This window comes from Marmota flaviventris, chromosome 9 (genome assembly GCF_047511675.1).
Source record: "Marmota flaviventris isolate mMarFla1 chromosome 9, mMarFla1.hap1, whole genome shotgun sequence".
NCBI classification, from domain to species: domain Eukaryota; kingdom Metazoa; phylum Chordata; class Mammalia; order Rodentia; family Sciuridae; genus Marmota; species Marmota flaviventris.
Window position 1 is genome coordinate 97954522 of NC_092506.1, and position 25123 is coordinate 97979644.

Genomic DNA, 25123 nt, shown 5'->3' on the forward strand with positions numbered 1-25123 from the left:
ACCACCAAGAGCTTTTAGAAGAACATTTTCCAGCATGCCACTGGGTAAGAGAAAAGCATGAGGAAACTGTATCCTGTTTTTAAATTATAGACATTCCTCAGTATCCTCAGGGGATTGGTTTTAGGACCCCCTGCAGATACCAAAAGCCCAGAATGCCAAATCACTTCTAGAAAATGGTGTATTTTTGCATATAACCTACACAGTACTCTTGTATGCTTGAAGTTGTCTCTAGATTACTTAAAATATCTAATGTGATATTAGATATTTTAGATATGAATACTATGTTTTGCCACATTATTTAGGGAATAATGGCCAAAAAAATAGATTGTACCTATATTGTACCTATTCAGTACAGGTGCAATTTTTTTCCCAAATATTTTTGATCTGTGGATCTATAGATGCAGAACCCTAAGATACGGAAGGCTGACTGCATTTTTTTCTCAACTATTTTAAAACCTAGTCTTGTTTTCCATCAGAGCATATACGTACGTGTGTACCCCCCACCAACTTGTTGATTCCTAAGTATTCCCTATCCTTTAGCTGAGAAGTAAAATGAGAACACATTTCCATTTTCAGGGTTTGTTTAAGAATTTTGCAACAAGTTGAAGGAAATCATGTCTGCTCAGCTAAGCAATTTGGTGTCTGTTGATAGCCAAACAGCCTGGAAAATTATCTTTGCCTCAGCTCACCCACTGTGCGAGGGAATGCTGCTGACAAGCCGGCAGCTTCCAAAGGCCTATTGTGTGGGACTCCACAGCACAGTGGTGAGGGAGAGGCAGGTATACGATTTAGCCATCTCTTTGCTCTGCTGGCTTTGCTTAATAAATGAATGCTGCCAGACAGTCTCTGTGTGGCTTTTCTATCAACACTTGGGTCATTTCTCCATTGCCTGGGGTAGTCGGGGAGGGGGCTATGATAAAACATGGAGAATCACCAAAAGGTTTCAGAAAGATCTTCCAACAAACTGCATAAACAATGCTGGAGATGGGAGGATGTCTGAAACCTCCTTCGCATGAAGTGCTGAGATTTCTTTTTCTTTTAAATCATATCTCTGAAAACATAGAACAGTGTGGCTTTTGTAGCAGTGCATCTTTGGGAGGAATTTTGGTTAATAGGAGAACGTGCATAGGGAAAGATTTAACTTTTTACAATTCTAGAGTCAAAAATATCAACACCCAATCTCTATGAACATATAAAACGAGAAGCCGGGGAGCTAGAGTTTTTGTGACTTTCCTTAGGTCAACATGCAGAACTGGACTCCAAATTCCTAAGCAACATGGGGGTAGCAGAAATATCTGCTGCCCTCAACCGCCCTGCTGGTGCTTCCCCTCTCTCTCGCTACCCTGTTTTGAGGACCACCGATGAAGGCAGGTGCCATGCTGTGTTAACTATGTGGTATGTTTCTCACTTTATCTGATGAGCATCAAATATCTGCTAGGCATAGGTACAGTTGGGCATGTGGAAGATGCAGAATGATAACACATAACCTTTGTCTGGAAAAAGCAAGCAGTCTCAACCTTCTATCCAATAAACAGTGTCCCAATAAAGAGTAGGCAAGTGCTGCAGGTCACTGAGAGGCAGGAGACAATGTATTTGATTGAGTTTATCCCTGTCCCCAAGAGTCCTTCTTTGGAAGCATTGACTAAAGGGTGAAAATAAACTTCTAGAGGGAAAGGAAAAGGGAATAAGATGGAGACTTGACACTAAAAGAATTACAAGGTTTTTTTTTCTTTTTTTTTTTTTGGAATGATCCTTCTTTAAGCCTGAGGTTGGACTCCTGGCCCTGTGCACAGCACATAGGAGGGCAACACGGGATTCCTGGGAAGCGTGGTGTGTGCCGCAGTGGGCAGACTTCTGTAGTGTAGTTTGCTTTCTTTCACTCTACCTCTAAGTACACATAGCAAGAACTTGTACTGACAGTAGAAAAAGGTAGAAGAAATCAGTCTCCCCTTCTGAGACCTCAGGAGATATTGGGAGCATCATGGACAAAGAAAGAACATGGACTTTGAGAGTGGAACAAACCCAAGTTCTCAAATCCAGTTCCCCATTAACTAGCTGTATAATGTTAACCACCGCAAGTCTTAGTCTTCTCATCTATATAGGGTGCAGGTCAATATGAAGCACAAATGATCAGTGAGTGTGCAGGGACCATGCTGGGTCCCAGAGACAACGTTTATGAAGCAGCATCCCAGCTGGAGTTAAGTGCTTGCTTGTTGATAGGAGTCTTATGTCTAGGATGGGGCCTCATTCGTATTTGCAGATTCTCTTTACTCCTCAGTACAGTGTCACACAAGAATAAAAATATCCCTGATCTGGAATAGCAGTGCTGATTCTACTTCTGGGTTTCCTTGTCATTTTCTCAGTTTCATTAATGCCTTAAAGATGAGCGCCTACAGCTGAGATGGGGAGAATACATTTGGAGGAATTTGCCACTGATTAAAAGGGAGGGCTCTGAGATCTGATCTGAGTGTGTGTGGTATGACAGAGTCCTGGGATCCTCTCAGGCACCTTCAGCCTCTGGTTCCGAGCAGCCCACTTGTTACTGCTCAAGCCAGTTTGACTTCCTGAACTTTATTTGGTGGGATGGAAGCCACTTAGCATTGTCAGGAGCAGATTCTCAGAGCCTGAGTACCTGCTTGAGTGGGAGTGGGCTGACAAAAGTATGGGCCATTTTTCTTAGGAAAGGAGTTTCGCATGTGGTTTTCACCCAGGTGGCCTTTCCTCTCCTCACCAGAAGTAGGAAGGTTATATAAAATGGCTTGGTGGCTGCTGTGTTCGCATCTGGATCTCAAAAGCACCCAGGGGTCTTGCAATGCCTGATTGGCCCAATCTTTCTGATTCTACATTGATGATTTAATTTTATCAATAGATAACTACCTGGAATTAGACTAGGCGTCTATACTCCATTTTTTATATACTGGCCTCCATAGTTTAAATATTCTTTGGATGAGACCACACAGCCACTTTAGTTTCAAAAAGTCTTCTTCAAAATAGGCCCCAGGGGTACATCCGAAATACATGTCTAAGTCACTTACGACTGCATAAATCCAAAGGGGAAAAAAGACAAATCAAGACGGCAATTTCTTTCTAGCTCCTTGGTTTTCTTATAGCCTCTTTTGTAATGATGTTATTTGGTAAAACACAACTTACTGTTCTCAGAGTTATTCATATCTCTTCCTTAAAGTCCATAGGGATTGCTTAACACTTGAAGAAACATCAAGCTTTTTGACTATACCCCGAGGGGAGGAAAAGCCTTGGATAGAAGAATCATCTGTCTTGTTCTCTGTTTCTCCAAATCCACTTTCCTACCAGATGGTGATATGTCCAGGGACAACAGGGAGCGAGAGACAGTCACACAGGCCAGGTGCAGTGGCACACACCTGTAATCCCAGCGACTCATGGAGCTGGCGTAGGAGGATTGCAAGTTTGAGGCCAGCCTTAGCAACTGAGTGAAATCCTATCTCAATTTTTAAAAACTAAAAATAAAGAGAACTAGGGATATAGCTCAGTGGTAAAGCACCCTGGGGTTATATCCTCAGTACAAAAGAGAGAAGGCGGGTGTGTGTGGGGGGGGGTGCACACAGCAGCCAGCTTATAGAATTGTAAGTGCAGGTCAAGCAGGGGTGTGGAAAGTGGGTCTGCAGATTCACTTCATTTATCTCCATCAGCCTGGCCCTGATGCTGCTTTTCTGGGCACTCCAATGTCATGAGCAGCTGTCTGGCACTTGCTTTTTTCCCCCTGCCTTGTATTATGGTTATTAGCAATAATGATGATTACCATTTGTAGCATGCCTACTACGTCCAAGGCCCTTCATGTGTCATTTCCCTTGTTCTTCAACCACCACTCTAGGATGCAGATGGTGTTGCCATTTCTGCTTCACCAAAGAGGAACCAGCAGCCACTGGGGCTGGAGCCACCGCAGCAGGAGCTCAGAGTAGGAGCAGGATTCCCGTCTGTCACACTGGATGGCAGCATGGTATTCTGGGCATTCTGTCTAGTTTAGACCAGAACTTCAGCCAGTAGCAGAGAGTCCAGGGAGCAAAGCCCCACCCCAGGAGGAGCAGGGCAAGAAGAGCGCTTCCTAGGTGCTCCAGGACCCGTGGCTTTGCCCAGGAGGGGTCGGCCCTCTGCTGGGCCAAGATCTGCTCCCAAACTAGATGAATCTGTCCTAGCCCCACCTGGCAGGGCTGGGACAAACCAGCCCCAAAAGAAAGATGGGAAATTAGGAGGCCCTTGATAAATTCTCAGTTTGGCCCCAGCCACATGACTATAGAAGCAGAATGGACTTTAACAATCAATGAGTCCAACCCCTCCTTTTCTAAATGAGTAAACTGAGATCTGGTGAGACAAAATAACCCACCTGAACCCCTTTGGGTGTTTTAGAGACAAGGCTAGAGTGAAAATCCTGGTTTTCTGGTTCCTTTTCAACCTGTTTTCCTACTTTGAAACCCTTTGCCTCTGCTTTTATCCTAATTTTCCAAGAAGACATTAGAAAACAGGATCTGAGCTTTCTGCCATGTAAGCACAGTGATCCTCTTTCCATGGGACCTCACCATTTTCTCTTTGGGATTATCCCAGGCATTTCCACTGAAATACGTTATTATTATTTTTTAAAAAGTAATTTAAGAAACAATATTTGCCTCAGGAGAGGAGACATAAATGAAAGGAGGATTGCTGTCAGGCAGTGGAGAGCATTTATTGGAACCTGCTGAGTATCAAATCAAGTATGAGACCCTTTGAAATTACAGAAACAACCTGACTTCACTCTAGGTAGCTTACAGTCTGGCTTCTTGGTGTGGTTCCCTTATTTTCTCTTTTTCTCCAATTTACTACTTGGGTCATCTCTTAAATATTGTTGTCAATTTATCATTTAATAACCAAGAAATTTCAGCTACATATTATTTGACCAGACAGAACATCTCATTTTTGGTTGGAAGCTGTATTAGTCAGCTTTCTGTCCCTATAGCAAAATACCTGACACTGGATATTCATGAAGTAAAGAGAGGTTTATTTTGGCTCACAGTTCTGGAGTTCAGGCCCAAAGTTAGCCATGGGTCTGGGCTTCTGCTGAGGAGAGTACATCATGGCAGGAGTACCTATCAGAGTGAGTGCTTACATTATGAGCCAGAAAGCAGAGGGGGAGAGGAAGGAAGAGACTTGGACCCCACAGTTCCTTTTGAGGATCCACCCCAGTGACCTAAAGACCTCTAACTAGGCTCCACTTCCTAAAGGTCCACAGTAACTCCCAACACCATCCTCCTGGGGATCAAGCCTCATGACTTTGGGAGACACTACCCATATTCAATCCAGTACAGGGACTTCCCTGTGCTCATGTGCACTAGCTTCTTGGAAAACAAATGAAGTCCCCACTTGGAGCACAGCAGGTCACTTTTGATCCTGTGAACCAGTATCCTCAGGAGGGTGAGTTGTAGTGATAGACACTGCTATATGATTTGAGTTTCTCTTTAATTTAAAATAGGGAAAACAAAAATTAATTTATAGGAAAATCTATGTCTACATTTTCTCCTCTATTTTTATACCTAGGCAATGTGTTGTGGGCATATAATCCAGAGATGTCTACCCTGAATGGCCAGAAAGATCTATAACTCTGGGGGAAAGAGATGTCTGCCCTTGTGCCATGGTTATGAAGTCTCATATCCAAGGAAGAGATAATGAATCACCAAGTGGGTTTTTCTTTTAAAGTGAGGCATTTGTTGTAAGGAGGAGAAAAAAAATCAATGAACAAGCATAGAGTTATTAAGAATAAATAATATTCTTTTACATATAAGAGGATCATTTGTCCTTGGGATTCTGCAGCTTTGAAGGCAAGATGAATTCAGCTAGGAATTGTTTGAAACAATTGAAAGTTTTCTTTTATGAGGTTCAGCAGGGGATTGAGAATCCTATTAATGTTCCTGTAGAGGTTTGAAATTCATCAATATAATAGAATAAAAGTAAGAGGCAGGTAGTTCCTTATTCCATAGAACAGAAAGCTTTCTAGACTAAAAAGTCTGCCATTTAGTGTTGGATAGCCTTTTTAACTGCCATTTTGAAGATACTACAGCAGTAATTCATCTTGTTTTATGACTTATAGCTAATTCACATTTTCTGAAGACTTTTAATTTCAGACCCCAAAGTCATTTTAGGAAGAGAGTGTCTGCTTCCTCATGCATCCTCATACCTTTCTTTTTTCTTTAGTAGCAAGAATCTACTCTGACCTTATGGAACATATTTTTCACACTACATCCAACTAGGGGCCTGCAGATTACTCTGTGAGAGCTTGGACATGGCTCACAGGGAACATCTCAGGCTCACCCACTTAGCAGAGCAATCAATTCACACTGATTGAGACCTTCCATTGGTAGCATCCATGTTGTCATCCTGGACTAAGTGAACCAAAAATGTCAAATGAGTGTTAAGGCAGTGGTACCCAATTGTAACTTCCTGTCTTGTATTATTATATCCAGTTTGACTGCAAAATGTATCTACTTTTAGGTGTATTAGTGTGTGTATTAGTATGTGAACCAATAGAAGGTATACATACTCAATATGTATACAAGTTTATGTGTGTGTGCATATATGTATTTATATATACATTCATATGTGTGTACGTATAAGTTTAGTCATATTTATGCATGTGTGTGTATATATATGTATTTTACATAAATGTAGAGGTTTACAAATAAGGGGATTTATTATAATGAATTGGTTCAATTAGTTATGGAGATTGGGAAGTTCAAGATCTATAATCAGTAAAGCTGGAGTCCTAGGAGATCTTATGGTGTAGTTCCAGTCTGTATTCAACTCCAAAAGCTAGAAGAGTTGATGGTGTCCAAATCTAAGTTTGAATGAAGAAGACTGATGTCTGAGCTCAAATACAGGCAGAGAGAGAGAGAGAATTCTCTCTTACTCAGCCTTGTATTCTATGTAGGCCTCAACTGATTGGATGAGGATAACCACATTTGGAAGGGCACTCTGCTTTACTCAGCCCACCACTTTCAATGCCAATCTCCTCTAGAAGCACCCTTACTGACACAGTCATAGTAATGCTTAACCAAATACCTGGGTGCTCTGTGACCCAGGCAAGCTGATAACATAAAATGAACCATCATGATTGACTTTGAGTATAGGATTATACTTCCTGAAGTGCTGCTGTGACGATCTTGAAAGCAAACACACAAGACCAGAGTTTCTGCAGAGCTATATCACATTGCTTAATATGATAAATGGCACAATTAGGGCAACATAAACATCATTGTAAAGATGAATAATCTCAGGCAGGGGCTTGAAGAGTTTAACTGGGTCTGATGTTGTTTGCAATTCATTAGTTATTTCAAGTAGATTACTGACTAAGCCAATGATCTCTAACCTGGCTGCATATTGAAACAACCAGCATTTTAAAACCAGAACCACAGGGTCCCTGATGCAGAGGTACTAATTGGAATCTTCAGGGACATGGGGAGGAAACTGACTTTTAACAAGCTCTCCAGTTAATTCTTAAGCAGGTAACTTAAGAATTAAGTCTGAGGCTTGCACCCCTGCATTTGGGAACCTTTAGACTGGTGTGACTCTCAAAACAGTTGTCACAAAATGATCTCAACATTAACTATCTTTTAGGGCCTACTGTATTCCAGGTATTGAAAATGCAAAGACTCCATCTTTACAGAATCCTGTCATTCAAACAGACACCAGTATCTCAAATTACAACACAGAAATTGCTATGGCAGAGGCACATCCTGTTCTATGGAAGCCCCGGGAGGGCGTGATCTTCATGCTGCTTCACCTTCAAGTCCCTTCCTGATACAGGTGCATGGTCTTAGAATCCTTGGCCAGATGGATGGTTAAAGACCAGGAAATACCCCCAGATCAGCCCTTCAGTGGTCTGAGTTGATATTCTGTGGGAGGAAATCCAGAAGTGTGACTTTTTGAAGACCACAAAGGAACATCCCATTTTCCCTTTGGCTGAGTCTGTACCAGGGCTCCTAGGCAAAGCTGAGATCTTATTTCAGGATCCTCTTAGGCTCAGAGTCCAGATCATACAATAGCAGGGAGGAGGCTCTTCGCACACAGCATGGGCGTGAAGCTGATATCCCAGCTGGTGGTTTCCAGAGAGTGTGAGAAGCAGCAGAACTAGCGTAGTGGGTGGCTTCTTACTGAAGCTCCTTAGAAGCCACAACCCACATTGCACTAATTTGTTATCTGTTAGCGCTGCCTGTTCTTTTTAGTCTAATGAGACTTTCCTCCAGAATGCAGATCTTAGGTCTCTCTTGACCCTTCCCTACCTTTGCAGGTCTTTCTGCTGCAGCTGGTAACTGCAGCTGGAATTCCGGGCTGTGAGATCTCAGAAGTCTCTTCTTTAAGCTGAACAACTAGGCCTTTTGCTAAGAGGCAAGAATAGATCAAATGTCTGTGATTCCAGCAGATTTTGCACTAATCTGACCTCCTGACTTCAAGCTGTGGTCTCTGGGTCTTTCTTCCTGTGAAATTATAAAAGAATGTTGGTCCAAGACAAGGACAAGCTCTAGACTTGAACTCATGTTGGTTCTATGATACCTTTGCCCCAAAGATTTAAGGAAAAAAGTGTAGGACAGAGAGGCTTTTGACTTGACTTTGACTTGACAGTTGTGTTTGTTGTTGTTGTCTGGGGGATTTGACTGTTGATTTTTCAACCTTGTAACTTCCAGGAAATTTTAGGAGGAAACTTGAGTTTTCTTATCTTTCTTTGGCTGGGAACCAGGCACAGAACTCACAGTCCTGTGACTTAGGAAACTGACACTACACAGATTGTAGATCTTAATGTGTGTGTTGATAAAGTCTGTGTAGGTAGCAGGAGCATCACAATACCAGACTTTAAACTATACTACAAAGCTATAGTTAAAAAAAAAAAAAGCATGGTATTGGCACCAAAATACACATGTAGACCAATAGAATAGAAGACATAGAGACAAATCCACATAAATATAGTTATTTCATACTAGACAAAGCACCAAAAATATACATTGGAGAAAAAATAGCCTCTTCAACAAGTGGTTCTGGGAAAACTGGAAATCCATATGCAGCAAAATGAAACTAAACCTCCTATCTCTCACCATGCACAAAAATCAACTCAAAGTGGATCAAGGACCTAGGAATTAGTCCAGAAACTTTGCACCTAATAGAGGAAAAGGTAGGCTCAAATCTTCATCACATCATATTAGGCCCGACTTCCTTAACATGACTCCTAAAGCACAAGAAATAAAATCAAGAATTAATAAATGGGATGGAATCAAACTAACAAGCTTCTTCTCAGCAAAAGAAACAACTAAAGAGGTTAAGAGAGAGCCTACATTTTGGGAGCAAATTTTTGCCCCACGCACATCAGATAGAGCACTAATCTCCAGGATATATAAAGAATTTAAGGGTCTGGGGTTGTGGCCTAGCGATAGAGCACTAGCCTAGCATGTGTGAGACTCTGGGTTCGATCCTCAGCACCACATAAAAAATAAAGGTACAATACCTAAAAAAATAAAATAAAGAACTCAAAAAACTTAACACCAAAAAGAACCCCCCAAACAACCCAATCAAAAAATGGGCCAAGGAGCTGAACAGATACTTCTCAGAAGAAAATATACACTAGATCAACAAATATATGAAAAAATGTTCAACACCTCTACAAATTAGAGAAATGCAAATCAAAACTAAGATTTCATCTCATGTCAATCAGAATGGCAGTTATCAAGAATGTAGACAACAATAAATGTTGTTGAGTATGTGGGGGAAAAGGCACATTCATGCATTGCTGGTGGGACTGCAAATTAATGCAACCAATCTGGAAAGCAGTATGGAGATTCCTTAGAAAACTTGGTATGGAACCACCATTTGACTTAGCTATCCCACTCACAATAGTTAGATGAATGGATAAAGAAACTGTGGTATATATACACAATGGAATATTACTCAGCATTCAAAGAGAATAAAATTATGGCATTTGCAGGTAAATGGATGGAGATGGAGAATATCATGCTAAGCAAAATAAGCCAATCCTTTGATTGTGCAAAGGGAAGTGAGGCATGGGGAGGGTGTGTGGGGACAGGAAAGATGGTGGAATGAGATAGACAGCATCACCCCTAGGTACATGTATGACTGAACATATGGTACAACACTATAATGTGTACAACCAGAGAGATGAAAAGTTGTGCTGCAATTATGTACAATGAATCAAAATGAATTCTGTCATATATACCTAATTAAAATTAATTAATTAATTAATTAATTTTTTAAAAATCCATGTAGGCTATTCAGAATGTGTCAACCAACCTGAGCGGACTCAGTAAGAAACACTTCATGAAACAAAGCTATATGTAAATCCTGTAAAGTAAAACAGGGGTGGGGAGTGAGTAATCATTGTACCTCCAGAGAGCAGATGAGATGCAGAGGCAGATTCGTGGTCCCAGAGGGAATTTCAGGACTGCTGCTGGGATTTTCTGCTCTTTTTTCTCTCACCATTTATTCTAGCAATTCTAGCCCTTTAGTAGTCTCAGTTGTCAGGTTGTTACTGTTTAATAGCTTTCTAGAAGATACTGGCATTGTTAAAGGCCAAATAGTGATGCTGACAGCTGTGACTTGTTTGCAGAAATAAAGGCAGTGGGTCTTGTTATAAAACAAGGATATGTCGTGAATGGGGGATATATTCATATGTATTTGTGCTTTTTATTTTTGGCCAAAGTTCGTTGGTGATTTTGCTTTGGGGTATGAAGGACTTCTGTCTGTCAGTCTTATAGAACAGTCATGCATCACTTAATGGCATGAATACATTCTGGGAAATACATTATTAGCATATTTTGTTGTTGTGCAAGCATTATAGAGTATATTTACACAAACTGAGTTGATATAGGTCAATCATGGGGTGTGGCATCTTGATGCAATCAAGAGACACAGTAAGCATGAGATATATGAGCTCACTATGCGCATAGCATGGCACATTGTTTTACAATCCATTTTTATAGGCAGAAAGGGTATACACTCTAATAATAAAATATGCAGCATACCAAGTACATAAGCCAGTCACTTTATTGTTTATTATCAGGCACTATGCACTGTACCTAATTGCATGTACTGTGCATCTGTCCGACTGGCAGCACATGGGTGTGTTTACACAGGCCCCACCACACATGTGTGAGTGATGAGTTGTGCTGCACCACCAGGTGACAGGAACTTTTCAGTTCCATTGTAATCTTAGAGGACATCATCATATATGTAGTCCATAATTACCAAAATGTCATTATGTGGCATATTACTGTACTCAGAATGCAACCCCGGGAATCGGGAAATGTGAGGACAGGTGGCTGAAGGGGAGCAAAAGTAGGAATGCCCTTAGGCAAAAGATAGGCCTGTGGGGAGACTCCAGTCGCCAGGAACTGGCTCCCCACAGCCACAGCTGGAACTGTCCCCACCTCTTAAGATCAGAAACTGAAAACCAGACTTGGGAGGGAGCTATCTAGTTATCCCCACGAGGACTACATAGCCATCCTGGGAGTAGATGGAAGCATTACTGTTTGCAAGACAGCAGAAGTGACCGCAGGGGCTGGCCTAATCATTAGGGATGTTTGTCAGGGAGTTAGTTTGGGGGAGTTTGTCAAGGGGATAGAAGAGAACTGAAATTTAGGCTTCTCAGCATAAAACAGTATCCTGTGTGAGCTCCATTAAGTTAATTAGATTTGGATTGATAATAGCCTTGGGACTTCTTGGTTTTGTTGTTCAGTCCAGTTTGCAATAAAACTAGTTCTCTCACCCCCAAGTTCAGCTACTTGTTGAGGCTGATTCCGTTTTTAAAGAAGGAAATTTCATCGGCTGGGTACCTGGGTTCTTTTTAAGGAACCCAGTTGTGCCTGGTGACTATGACTGAACATCATTTTGAACATTCAGATAATTCGTTTCTATAGGAGAATTTGCTGCTCAGGGAGATGGTGTGAAAAGGGTTGTGTGTGTGTGTGTGTGTGTGCGTGCATGTGTCTGTCTAGGTTTGTATGTGTTTGTACATCTGTGTATGTCAGTGTGGGTATCTGTGTGTGTGTGTGTGTGTCTGCATGTGTGTTTCTGGTTCCTTCCCTGCATCCCGCACATGTCCCTTACAGGCATAGTGCAGGAACTGCAAGGCCAAGGTCATAGTAGTTTCTGCAAACTCACTTTGCCAGAAAAGGGGTTTTCCTGAACATGAAAGGAAGTTGCACAAACCTCCCCTAAAGAGAGCTTGTCTCTTGGTAGGTTTTTCACTTTGTTTAGATAGCAACAGTGAGGATTCAGGAATAAGCTATTTACTTGGTTTTAAAGTTGCTCATAACTAGAGTTTGTCACCTTGAGGGGTAAGTTAAGAAGCATCACCTCTGTGAAATTCCTCCTAAAAGAAGATTCAGCTGCCATCCGGGTAAGTTTGGTTTATGCCTGTTTCTCATGGGTGAGCCTTGTTATTTGTCCCTGACCTTTGAAATGGCTCCTTGGGATCCCCTCAGATTTTAGTCCTTGATCATCAAAGCACATTATGACATGGTGCCACGGGGGCCTGTCTTTAATGTTCCTGCCTTTGATTCCCCAGGCTGGGATTCAAAGGCTCTCCTGCCTGTTCCATGAAGCACAGTGAGTTCGTCAAGGACAGTTTGGTATGGGGTTGGGGGAGGGGAGGTGTCTTAAGTGAATAGTAGAAAAGCTTAATAATGGTTACTTGAATAAAAACTCTCCTGAGAATCAAAACCTAAGGAAAAAATTTCTGTAATAGATACAAGGCCCTCATTCCATGCTCAGCTTTTAAGGATCTCGTTTCATGCTTGGCTTTTACAACTTACGAGCAGTTCTTTAGGGTAGAAAGAAAGGAAGGAGTGTAATTAGCACATGGGGAAGTCCCAGTGGACAGGACTGTTTGGTTTGTACTTCTGTTTTGGTCAGATTTTTTGCTGCTATGACCAAAAGACCTGATAAGAACAATTTTAAGGAGCAAAAGTTTATTTTAGCTCACATTTTCATAGGTCTCAGTCCAATGACAGCCAGCTCCATTCCTCAGGGTCTGAGATGAGTCAGAACATCATGGCAGAAGTGTGTGGTGGTGGAAGCCAGTTCAGATGTGAGGATCAGGAATGAGAGAGAGAGAGAGAGAGAGAGAGAGAGAGAGAGAGAGAGAGAGAGTTCTCCTCACAGACAAAATATAAATCCCAAGGGCACGCCCCCATCAGCTCACCTCCTCCAGCCACACCCTACCTGCCCAGAGTTACCACTCAGTTAATCCCTGTTGGGATTAATGCATGGATTAATTTAAGGCTCTCATAACCTAGTCATTTCACCTCTAGACTTTCTTGCATTGTCTCACACATGGGCTTTTTGGGGATACCTAATATCTACACTATAACACTCTCCCATTTCTTGTCTCTCTTGTGGACAGTTTCCTCAACTCACCCAAAAAACTGGACCTAAACCTTTGATTCCCTATAAGTCAGAAAAGACAAATAGCAATCTCAAGTGCAGCCACAGGCCCTTACTGTTACGAGTCATATAAATCATAAGGTAGAAGTACCCAGAGTAAAGAGCATTAGGAACCAGCCTGTGGCTGTAAGAGTGCTGGGGGGCTCTCTGGATTGTGAAATTACACTGTGTGGAGACAGGAGGACACCCTAAGTGCAGCCAAAGGACTTTAAGCCCAGAATGAAAAAGTAATATTATGATTAGTTCTGTGGATGGATGGCCCCGAATGTAGGCAGATGAAATACCACAGACTTAAATAATGAGGATGCATTTCAGACGTGCCAGCACCACCCTGCGGCCACTGTCTGCTGTGGCCCCTTCTCCTCTGCCCTCTACACTCCCTGGGCCACACTGAGTTCTCAGTTCCTAGAAGCCATGGTGGTAACTCCATGAATCTTCAATTCTCGCCCTGATTACTGATGGGAGTTGTGAGTACTAGGGACGGCTTTCTCACAGGTTCCCTAACTCAGGAAAGCTACGGTTATTTCCCAAAGGAACAGAAATGGTATTCAGAGGATTACTGTTTAAATGATTGGGTTTCCTTCTGTTCTTCCTTGGAAATTGTGTATATCCAGCAGGTTGGGCACCATCTGATTGAGGTGATGGTGCCTATGGGGCTGGAGAATGGACTCTCCTCCACCCAGTAGGAAAGAACATGGTCTCCAGCAGGAATTCCTTTCCCATGGGCACTCTACAGATGGATGGCTACTTTGACAGAGCACAAGTTGAGCAGCCGCATGAATAATCCATTTCACGCATGCCCCCTTCAGTAATGGGATGAAGCATTCACAATGTATGTGTCATCAAACAATAATTGGAATGTCTTCATTCTAGTAAGGGAAGAGGTGGCTTATCCAGAACCCTAATTAGGGGATCAGAAGTCCCCCAAAGATGGGGTAAATCCAATTCCTCTGGTCCTGTCCCTGTTTGTAGCTACCTCCAGTGCTGAGCGCTGAGCTAAGAGGTGTCGAGGCCAGGCCTCTGGTGGTGGGGATGGTGGGGGTGGAGTCTACAGCTGGGCTTGGGAATTCCAGGAGCCTCAGTTTCCAGCTCCTGCTCAGAACCCAATAAGTCCTAGGGTCTGAGTCAGTGTGCTTCCCAGTCTATGGTGTTTTGTGCCTGTCTGCCAGTTCATCCAGCAGAAAACCAGCCCTTTTTCATCAAAGTTGACTTTAGAGATTGACTCTAGGTAATGACATACTTAACAACAAGGACCTGGATCTGCCTGGGTTCAAATCTTGGCTTTTCTATTTAGTAGGGTTGTGATCTTGCTCTGATTATATTAGGTTCCTTGGTTTCTTCATTCATCAAATAGGATAATAGCAGTAAGTATCTTCTGGGATTGCAGGATTAAATGAATTAAATGCTTAGTACAGGACTGGCACATAATAATTGCATGTATATCTTTGAGAGTGCGGAGTTTTTCACTTGATGGAAACCAAATTTAACCTGGTTGTTTGAGAGATTGTGTGCTTTGTGTCTTCAATAGCCCAGATGTGCTTAAAGCTATCAACACATAAGGACATTTTGAAAGACACAGGCAATATCAAATTCTCAGGATGAAGTTGCATGCTAGCATTCTCTAAATTTCTATTTTCTGAATGTAAAGAATACAACATCTGCAAACAACAGCTGGACAAATATTGAAAGATATAATTCCAGCTTCTTGCCATGTTAGCAGAAGCTGTTGGGAGGGAGGGAGATGATTCGCCTAGTATCAGTACCTTTTTATGGCTGGAAGAAAAGAACTTCAATGAGTCATTTTGTCAAGGCAAGGTTTTGAGAAAGCGACCTAAGACTGCATTGTCAGGGGCATCCTGGATGCAATCAGATACCAAGCAGCAATTTACCAAGAAGCTCTGGCTTATCAGGGCAGATTGATGGATTGTACTTTGTTTATCTGGAAAACCTTAGCTGAATCTCAAACATCTATATACGTCCTTGCGTCCTTGCCCTATATTTTAGTAATTCAGCTTCATGCAAAATTCTGGCCCATCATCAGGGTCTAACTGGAAAAAGGAAAGAACTGAAAAGGAGGCCAGAAAAGGGAGTGAAGAGCCTGAACTTCTGTTAAAAAGTACTCCCAAGTGCTGGACCTGCTGGGCTATGTGAATCAGCTTGCCACAGGACTTGAGAACACACCATTTGTGCAGCTTACTTAGCTGAGCTTGGTAGAGGGATTCTCTCCACCTGATGTCTGTGCCCTGTGGGGATGGGGGGTGAGACTAGGGCACACCAAGCAAAGAGAAAGAGCTAATGAGGATACATGAAGAAAATGAGACACAGAAGCAAGAAGCAGCACTGGGTCGAGGTCAGCATGTGAGTCCAACCCCACGGCTTCCAGACTTTGCTGTGGCATGCTCCTGGTTTTCCTGGTAAAATGAAGGAGTTGAAGATGTTACATCCTATCCTTTCCAGCCCCAGCCTTTATAACTAACTGGCTCTCTAATCCTGGCGATGAACTAATATAACAAAAGACTGAAAAGCCATGTGATAAAACAGGTTACGTATTCTTGATGCACACTTGCACACTCAGTGGAGTGCTCCTCAGGGTGAGGAGCTGCAAACTATCCCTACCTTCACCTGCTATGGACTGTAGGTGACTGAGCTAGTGCCCATATGGAAAGGCCCTGGCCTGGAAGGTGGCTCTTTTGAGGTTCTATGGAGCTATTTCTGACTTTGTGCTATTTTGGCAAAAAAGAAAGGAAGGAAGGAAGGAAGGAAAGGAGGGAGGGAGGGAGGGAAAACAGTTAAATCTTGAATGCCTCTCCTTTGTTTTTGAGGCAAATAAGCAAATAAATAAATACTCCTTGTCATCAGGAAGACTGAATCCTATCCTGGCCTTAGACTTCAGATGTTGGATCTTGTGTGGCTCATGCTTCTGCTTGGTGTCTCTTAAGTCATTTCTTCTGACTTTCCATTAAAGATACTCCAAAGTGCTCCCAGGAGAAGCCTTGTACCTTCTTTCTGAAAGATGGGTGTTGGTGATGGGAGTGGAACTTGGGTACAGCATGATTGTATTACTTCTGAGCAGATGAACCAACGTGTAGATTTTCTTGCTCTATGTGTCAGACCCTATGTGACATAGAAGTAGTCACATTTTCTAGCTGCTAGGTACTTTGTTGGGTAGCAACCACAGTTTTCAGACATTGACATTTTTTTATAATACTCAACCACCTGATTATTAGAATTGGACCTAGTAAAATAATAGTTTGACCCGATATACTTGGGAGACCAAGAAGGCTGACCCTGTTATCTGGCTTGGCTCTGTGTTCTAATTGGAAGCCAGACCCATGGAACAGAGCCAGCACCTAATGATTCCTGATTCCCAGCAGCTCATGCAAGTTATTATGCTAAAAAAATAGAGTCCCTGCCTCTGGCAAGTTGGCTTCTGCTATTTGGCTATCAGAGTTCCATAGGGTAGAGTATTTAGGGTGATGGGCTATCAGATTAATCATGTAAATCCTCAGTTTGCAGTGATAATAGCTTTTTCTTTCTTATAATATTGTAGTATAAATTATAGTAGCAGCTAGGTGTGATAGTACATACCTTTAATCCCAGTTACTTGTTGGGGCTGAGGCAAGAGGATCAGAAGTTTAAGAGCCAGCCTAAGCAACTTAGTGAGATCCTGTCTCAAAATTATATGCAAAAAGGGCTGAGGATGTAGCTCAGTGGCAGAGCTCTTGCCTAGCATGCACAGAGCCCTGGGTTCCATCCCCCTAGCACACACTCGCACAGATAGTAGCATAGTGTGTGGGCTGCTGAAGAGTTCTGAAGCCGTATCAACCTTCTTGATATTCTGCCTCATCACTCTGGAAGAATTATGGGATCTGGAGAGGTTAAAGGAGACTGTACCAGGACTTATCACTGCCTGACTTTGTACATGGGACAAGGCCAGTTTGGGTGGCTTTATTAAAATGATATATTTTGAAAATCTGCTTCATATGTGAATGTAAAGAACTCTGTGATGCTTCCAAGTGAATTTGATTTAGGGATATCTGTGTTCTATCTGTCTGTATAGCTTGTCTATAGCCTAGGACAAGCTCTAGGTTCTCCATTCAAGTGGCATAAAAATGATTCCAACACCACCACCAAGAGTCATCTATCCCTCCTCCTCTAGCTTCAAACTCTGCTCTTTCACATTAGTTATGGGCTAGTGTTCACAAACAGGAAAGACCCCAGATTTTATGGCATTTTCCTTCTCTCTCTAGCTTGTCTTACATTTTATGGGAAGCATAGGGGTCCACAGTACTGTGAGGACTTCACACAGAGGACTTCCCAGAGGTTTGATTATAAACTTACCTCCATTGAACCTGACACCTGGCTAGATTACTTCCGAGTATTCAAGTTTAAATGGGGATTAGGAAGAATTCTCTGGATTTAGATAGACGGCCAAAGAAGTGGAAGCACTAAGTGTGGCTTCTAAATGATTCCATTTGCTGCTGGAGCCAGCATTAAGCAATGACGATACTCCCAGTGGCCATTAGAATATGGTCTGCCACATTGGTGCCATTTTACAGATCTTGAAGCCACAGTCTGTAAGAACATATATTTTATAGTCCCTTTAAAGTGGCATCTAACTTTTGGGTTAATCCTTACAAGTTAAAAGTTTACCTCATTTTCTTCTACCCAGCTGCTGCCAATAGTAGTTCAAGCCAGAATTGTAAGACTCACATGTCAAGTATGGGTGAGACATTTCTGTGATTCCTAATAATTTATTCATCTTTCTTCCTCCAAATGAGATATTTACTTATGTTCAGCTACTTCATGCAACAGTGTCAATCTGACAAGTTGTGTTATTCTATTAATACCTATGCTCACATTTGCATAGCTCTCAGTATATGTGTATACAGATATGTTTATTTACAGGTAGATATGAATCCACTCAGATACTATAATAGATTTTGGACAGGTTGACTCTAGTAGTATACAGGAAGTTTCTATTATCTCATTCCTACTGCTACAAGCATTCCTGGGGATTTTGTTTGAGATATGTATATATCCATAAGTTCAAAGTACTACCAGTACTGTCATTAAAAAAGAAAACAAAAAGCCAGCTTGACCTTGTGTTTGGCACTCCATCTGTTACCTTTCTAAATCACGTCAACATCCCTATGAGATCCCTGGGTCATTATGTTCACTGACAGATGCAGAATTCAGGCTTTGAGATTCACCTGATAACTCAGTTACAAAGTGTCAGGGCTGGAATTTGGAGCCAGGTCTCCCTGATTCCTGATTCTGAGTTTTTAACCACGTTCTTTCCTAACTGTTTAATTCTTGTCATGATCCAACAGGATGAGTTCAGTTTTATCATCATCCTCATTTTATAGACAAGAACACTGAGGCCCAGGGGAAAGGATGTGTCTAGAGCACTAGCATTGGTTAGTGCTCCCATTATTGTTTTTGTTTTTTTTTTGGTTCAGATTTAATTCAGCACTTTATATAGGTAAAGTTCTGACCAACAAATAAAATATCTTAAATTAATGGAGAGAGTAGAAATAGCCACCTGACTATAAATTGGATCAGAAAGGTTATTTTATTTTAGAGCATAAAGGAAAACATTCCCTCCCTCAGAAATAACAACGGAAATGATTTCTTTAGGAAAAGTTGTTACTGTAGGGTAAGGATAAAAATACACAACAGGTAGTAAGTACTTCTTATGTGCTTTACATATATTAATTCATTTAATCTTTCCAAAACCCTATGAGGATGATTCTGTTTTCCCTGTTTTGCAAAAGAGACGGTAAGAGGTTAAATAACTTGGCTAAGATCACACAGTTAATCCATGGCAACAAGCTGAGATTCAAACTCAAACCATCAGACCCAGAGTCCTAGGCCTTGACCACCCCGCAGAACTGCCCCATTAGCTTCTGTTTTACATTCATAGAGTTCAGTAGGCTTAGCAGTGAAGGGGCCTTTTATTCTTCCCCAAATACTTTGCTAATCTTAAAAGCAAAGTATTACAGGCCGGTGGGGGTATCTAGTTCTTTGTGCCCCCAGGCTACACATCTGGATTTCTTACAGTATAGTCAAGTTAAAGCAACTCAGCACTTAGTTATACTTTGAAAAATAAAGCCACACAGCTCCATTAACCTGGTTATGTATGCTGATATACAATTCGATCCCTTTTTTTTAAAAGCCCAGGTTCTAGAAATTTCCCTCATTTCATGCATGTCACTAAGCCAACCCATGCTCTATGGTTTACCCATCTCTAAAACTGGTGACCAGGGCACCTTCTTCAGGTGTGCCAACCTGGGCCCTGGTCCCCCAGGGCACCTGCAGTGTGTCTTCCTGGCTAGTGTCTTTATAACTTCAACATGAAAGTGTTTCCAATCGGCCTGGGAAAGACCTCAGTGTACTTTCTTCTCTCAGCTCCTACTGCCTCAAGCACATTAGAATCTGAAAAGAAAACCAGTAAAATTAAACTGCTACAAGAAGTTGCAGGTTTAAGTGACATCTATGAATTATTTTTTGAAATCAGAATAATAATTCTCTGTTGCCTTAACAAGATTCCACCTCTCCTGATAAGCACCTTGGCATCTTTTATGAACTCAAATTTCAATTCACTTTTCTTTAGCAACTAAGACTTTATAGCCTACTTCTGCTAGGGAGTCGGGAGTTATAAAACTTCTGCTTACACCTGAAGCTGTTTGCTGAAAAAGACGACATTTCTTTCAGAACATTTATCAATTTAAAAAAAGACATTTAATCTGAAAACCCATTTTAAAAGCTATCAGTCTCCCACAGGGTTATTTTTTTAAAGTGAGATGAGGAGAGGGAAATTGTTAAGTTCTCCTAAGACGTACCTTTTTTTTTTCCTGTGTGTTTCTAAGGATTTAGAATAGTGTGGAAGAAGTGCCTGGGGCTTTTTACTCTGCTCAACCTGAGTTTGAATTTGACCATTACATAGGCATTGAGCCTCCACTTCCCCACCTGTAAAATGGAGTTATAGTGCTCTCACTATCTTTGAGTAAAGAGGTAGTTACAGTTAATCAGGAGAGAAATGATGATAGGAATTTGGTTATAAGATTTTTGTACAAAGACTCTGCTCTTCATAGCCCATGATTTGGAAAGAGAACAAATGACAACTAACAGGTTATAATAAACCCATTCAGAAGTTGCAAAAATCCAACACTGGTAGTAGTTGGAGAGCATGGGAGATGGGCTGGAGCATTAGAATAGATTTTCACTCTTGTCTGTGTAGTATATTAGCTGAGGAACCTTCTGCAAGTTATGTTCATTTCGCTGAGCCTTGACTTCCTCTTTTGTAAAAGAAACACTGTTCTATCATTCTTTTTATCTCTCAGAACTGTTGTGAGATCAGATGCAATAAAAAGAGTGTCTTGTCCACCAGAGAGTAGATGCTGCTGCAGGTGAGCTTGGGGGCTAAGCACAAACTAGGTGATGTGGTCACAGCTGGGTGTTTTAGTCAGCTTTTTCCACTGCTGTGACTAAAAGACCCAACCAGAATAATTGTAGAGGAGGAAAAGATTATTTGGGGGCTCAAGGTTTCAGAGGTTTCAGTCTATAGAAGGCTGGCTCCATTCTTCAGGACTCCAGATGAGACTGAACATCATGGCAGAAGAGTGTGGCAGAGGGAAGCAGCTCAGATGGTGATCAAGAAGGAGAGAGAGAGAGAGAGAGAGAGAGAGAGGTCTCCACTTGCCAGATCCAAAATAATGTATCCCAAAGACATGTCCCAAATGACCCACCTCCTCCAGCCACCCCCTACCCACCCTCTGTTCCTATCCAGTTAATCCAATCAAAGGTATTGATTCATTGATTAAATTAAGACTCTCATAACCTGATTTTCTCCTCTAAACCTTCTTACATTGTCTCACACATGAGCTTTTAGGGGACACTTCACATCTAAACCATAACTCTGGGTAATGTCAGATCTGACCTGAGACGACCCAGGATCTTTGGATACAGCTAAGATGACATTTTACACAGACAATGTTAATGGAAAGCAAGAGATGAGATAGTCTGTTTGGGAGAAATGTTTTCATAGTTTCTTTAAAGATATGTATTATGCCTGGTTAGGAAATTTCACTTCCATGTACAACAAAGAAAGTTGAAACTTGAGGTAGGCTTTTTTTTTTTTTAATTGAAAACCATGAAAGTTGTCATAGAGAAGTGAAAAGAAGAAGCAAGAAGTGAAGGGAAGGAGTTTTGAGTTCAGGTCAGGATTTCCATCTCTCACTATTAAACCTAATATTTCAAAGCTTAGCATTTGCAGAAGAATAATCAGCCATTGTGCTACAATCGAAAACATCCAGGCATTGATTTGCAGAGCGTCTGAGGCTCCTCTGGTCCAGCCCTGTCTGGTGCTTTGAGGGAAGAATCACTCTTTTCCATGTGTGCAAAAGCCCAGGAGTGTCAGTGGAAGACCTCTTCTTTTTCAAAACTTCTGTGGTGATAAATGTGTACGTGGGATCCCGTTAAGCTGGGAATTCCTTTGAAATGCTTGATTCTCATTTCTCCCTGTGGCCCAGAGATAGATCCTGGCCACATTTGGGTATGAAAACTTTTCAGCTTGGCTGCCCCTGGAGAGTCATGTTCTTTTTGAAAAGAGCTTTAAGAAATTTAAGTCTGCTTTTTCACTCAGGATAAGAATATCCTTCTCAAAGCAGGGAGGCTCCACTGCAGTAACAGGATCCATGTGTTGAAGCTGGCTGTTAATGTTCAGCATATGGGCCAGGGATCGTTCCAGGCAGAAATATGCCTCTAATTCTTTAAAGAATGCCCCTTTAAACTCCAGAAAGGACCATTACTCAGGCGAGGGATGGGGTACTCACAGCTTCTGAGCTTCCTAAGGCCTATGGTTCCTGTGGAATGTGAGCCATGGAAAGCAATAGAAGAGATCCTGGCTGGCCTTAGCATGAGTGGTACTGTTCTGCAGCCGTCTCTTTAAGGCCCTGGGCTCCTCCAAATGCCATAGGGCCTTATTAATGCTGGTCTTGCTCTGCATCTTAAGGTATAATGAAGTTGAAGGTTGTTACTCAGGATCCCAGATTGGTTGTTACACTGAATGCAAACCTCTCACCCTTTGCCCAGAAGCAGCACTGCATACTCAGGACCCTTACCTGGGAGCCAGGAGGCCTGGGCTCCAGGGTACTTCAGTCCTGACTAGAAATGACTGTAGGGAAGTCACTTCATCTCTCTTTCTCATCTGGAATGTAAGGAGGCAGGACAAGATATCTGAGACTCTTTCTGGATCTCCCCTTGTAGAACTGAGTGGCACCTCACTCCAGGGCCAGTCTCGCTTCCACCTGCGGACATTACAGCTCTGGGTAGCATTACGTTCCAGGACAACCCTGGGCACTAGGACACTACAGTCAGGAAAGATGGGGAAAGGCCTTTCATTGTTGCAAAGTAAGAATTTTAGTCCTGATCCCCAACTGGGTCATCAGCAACAGAATGAATGAGGGTGAGACTAGCCGGCCCCAGATCCCTGTAGTATTTCTTTCCAGTAGAGCACTTAGAAGGGCCTGAGCACCCCCCACTTGCCCTGATCATCCTCTCCCTGCCTCTTGCTGTGCCCCATTCCCTATCATTTCCCTGTCTCCTTCCCTTCTTCAGATCCTGGCTCTGCCACATCATCCCTTTCTTTATACAGCTTCAGCTCTGGGTGTGTGTTCTCGTTACCTGCTCTGTTTGTTAGTGGGATGGTTAGGAAGGCTACAAATCCTCTGCTGCCCCCACACACTCCCTTCCCACCCCAAACAGACCCTTTGATCTCTGTATTCTGCTGAGCACAACTGTAGTCTCTTCAAATGAGTGCAGACCCAGAGCCGCAGCAGCCCTGCCTGCAAGTCAGTCACCATGGCAACAAGCTTTGCCTCCATTCGACTGTGAACAGAAAATGGCTGTTGGAAGGAAGGGCTCACTGAGTCTCTATGATCCAGCCTGTTTTTTGCTCAGACCCCTCCCTCAGATTGGCTTTGAGGAGCTCCATACATTGAACCAAATGTCTGTTAGCTTTTGGCTTTCACATTTGCTTAGGAGGAGGAGAGGCAGAGGGAAGTTGAATTCAAATGAAAAAAAAAAATCATTTCTCCTATCCTATAACTGTATTTTCATGAGGAACATTTATCTGCTCTGAGCAGATAAATGAGGAGCAGACTGAATACAGGAATCAGTAAGATCTGGTGCAGTGTATTTTCTTATCAGAGCAGGAGAATGACAGAACATACAGATATTCAAATAAAAATTCAGGGAAAAGCTGTTAGGGGATACAGGGAATTCCACAGGGCATAGACTACAGGATTTCAGAATTGTGTCTGACTAATTGTGGTGATGATGTTTGATGTTGTTTCCTGTTACGGAAATAGACATATTGGTCCTATTTTCTTGACTTAAGGTGGGCATCTGTTTGCATCCCCTGCTTCAGAACCAGTTTGAATCTTCACATTGACCCTCTCTTCACAGTGATTAAAGATGGTGGCCTGGGGAATTTGCAAGAAACCCCTGGGTATAGTTCTGGTGTGGTGAGCTTTCTGCTCTTGGCACAGCTATGGGGACACTTCAGATTGACATCCAAAAGGGATTGGTTGGGCTGCTGTTTCTGTGAGTCCAGAGTGTTGCTATTTGGAATTGGACCATAAGCCTCCTCAAGGGTCAAAAATATTTAGGCAGAGGTCACCCCAGGTCTCCCAAGGGACCTTGCATTATCTCATAGGACATAGCAGTTCTAGATGTGAATGATCAGGGCTGTGTCCACTCCTGGCTGCAGTGTGAGGGTACTTTGGTGGTGACAAGTTCTCAAAATCCACACAACCTCTACCTTTCACACTTCCTTAAACCTGGGTTTTGAATGAAAGCTCTGAGTTTAATTCTCAAAATTTCAAATGTTTGTCTGAACTGGACTTTTTCTTTTTCAGTTTCTCTGCAGGTGGATATTGTTCCCAGCCAAGGGGAAATCAGCGTTGGAGAATCCAAATTCTTCTTATGCCAAGGCAAGTGCCCTCCTGTGTCCTGTTATATTTCAGAGCTTGCCTCAGAAATCCATGAGACATCCCAGCAGCTCAGGAGGCTGAGGCAGGAGGATCGCCAGTTCAAAGTCAGTTTTAGCAAAAGCAAGGCACTAAGCAACTCAGTGAGACCCTGTCTTTCAATAAAAAACAAAAATAGGGCTGGGGATGTGGCTCAGTGGTCTAGTTCCCCCGAGTTCAATTCCTGGTACCCCTTAGCCCCCTACCAAAATAAACACCCATGAGGCAGAGCAGAAGCTCATGAGTGCCAAACCAGTGGCGCCCACACCTAGAATTCTGGATATGGCTCTGCTCCAAGGTCAGTAGTGTGACCCTTCAAGATCCAGGAGGGCTCTCAGACCCCCTTTCTTCCTCTCAAAGGCTGCCCTAGTGTGGTGCTATACCTCACCTGGAGTTCTGCTTGATGACTGAAGGAAACCCAAGAGTTTTGGAGGGAGATAATCAGTACAACTCTCAGACAGCAAGTTATCTCAGATGTCCTGTCCTGTCCTCACCCAGTAAACAACACCAGATAACAGTACTGACTTAGAAATAATGCTTCACTGGGTCCGTTTAAGTCTCATTTCTTAGAATCTGAGACCTTGAAAATCCAAGAAGGTCCACATTTTTCTTGAAAGTAGATTGAACACTGATATCTCTCT

At 42.3% G+C, this 25123-nt stretch overlaps 1 protein-coding gene across 3 annotated transcripts in view; it reads left to right on the forward strand.

Annotated features, from left to right (window-relative positions):
* Ncam1 (neural cell adhesion molecule 1) overlaps positions 1-25123 on the forward strand; it is a 295967-nt gene that overhangs the window by 207376 nt on the left and 63468 nt on the right. For all 3 annotated transcript variants that reach the window (XM_071616709.1, XM_071616710.1, XM_071616711.1), the window contains exon 2: positions 24372-24446. In XM_071616709.1, coding sequence (XP_071472810.1) covers positions 24372-24446 — 75 coding nt within the window. The remainder of the gene's footprint in view (positions 1-24371; positions 24447-25123) is intronic.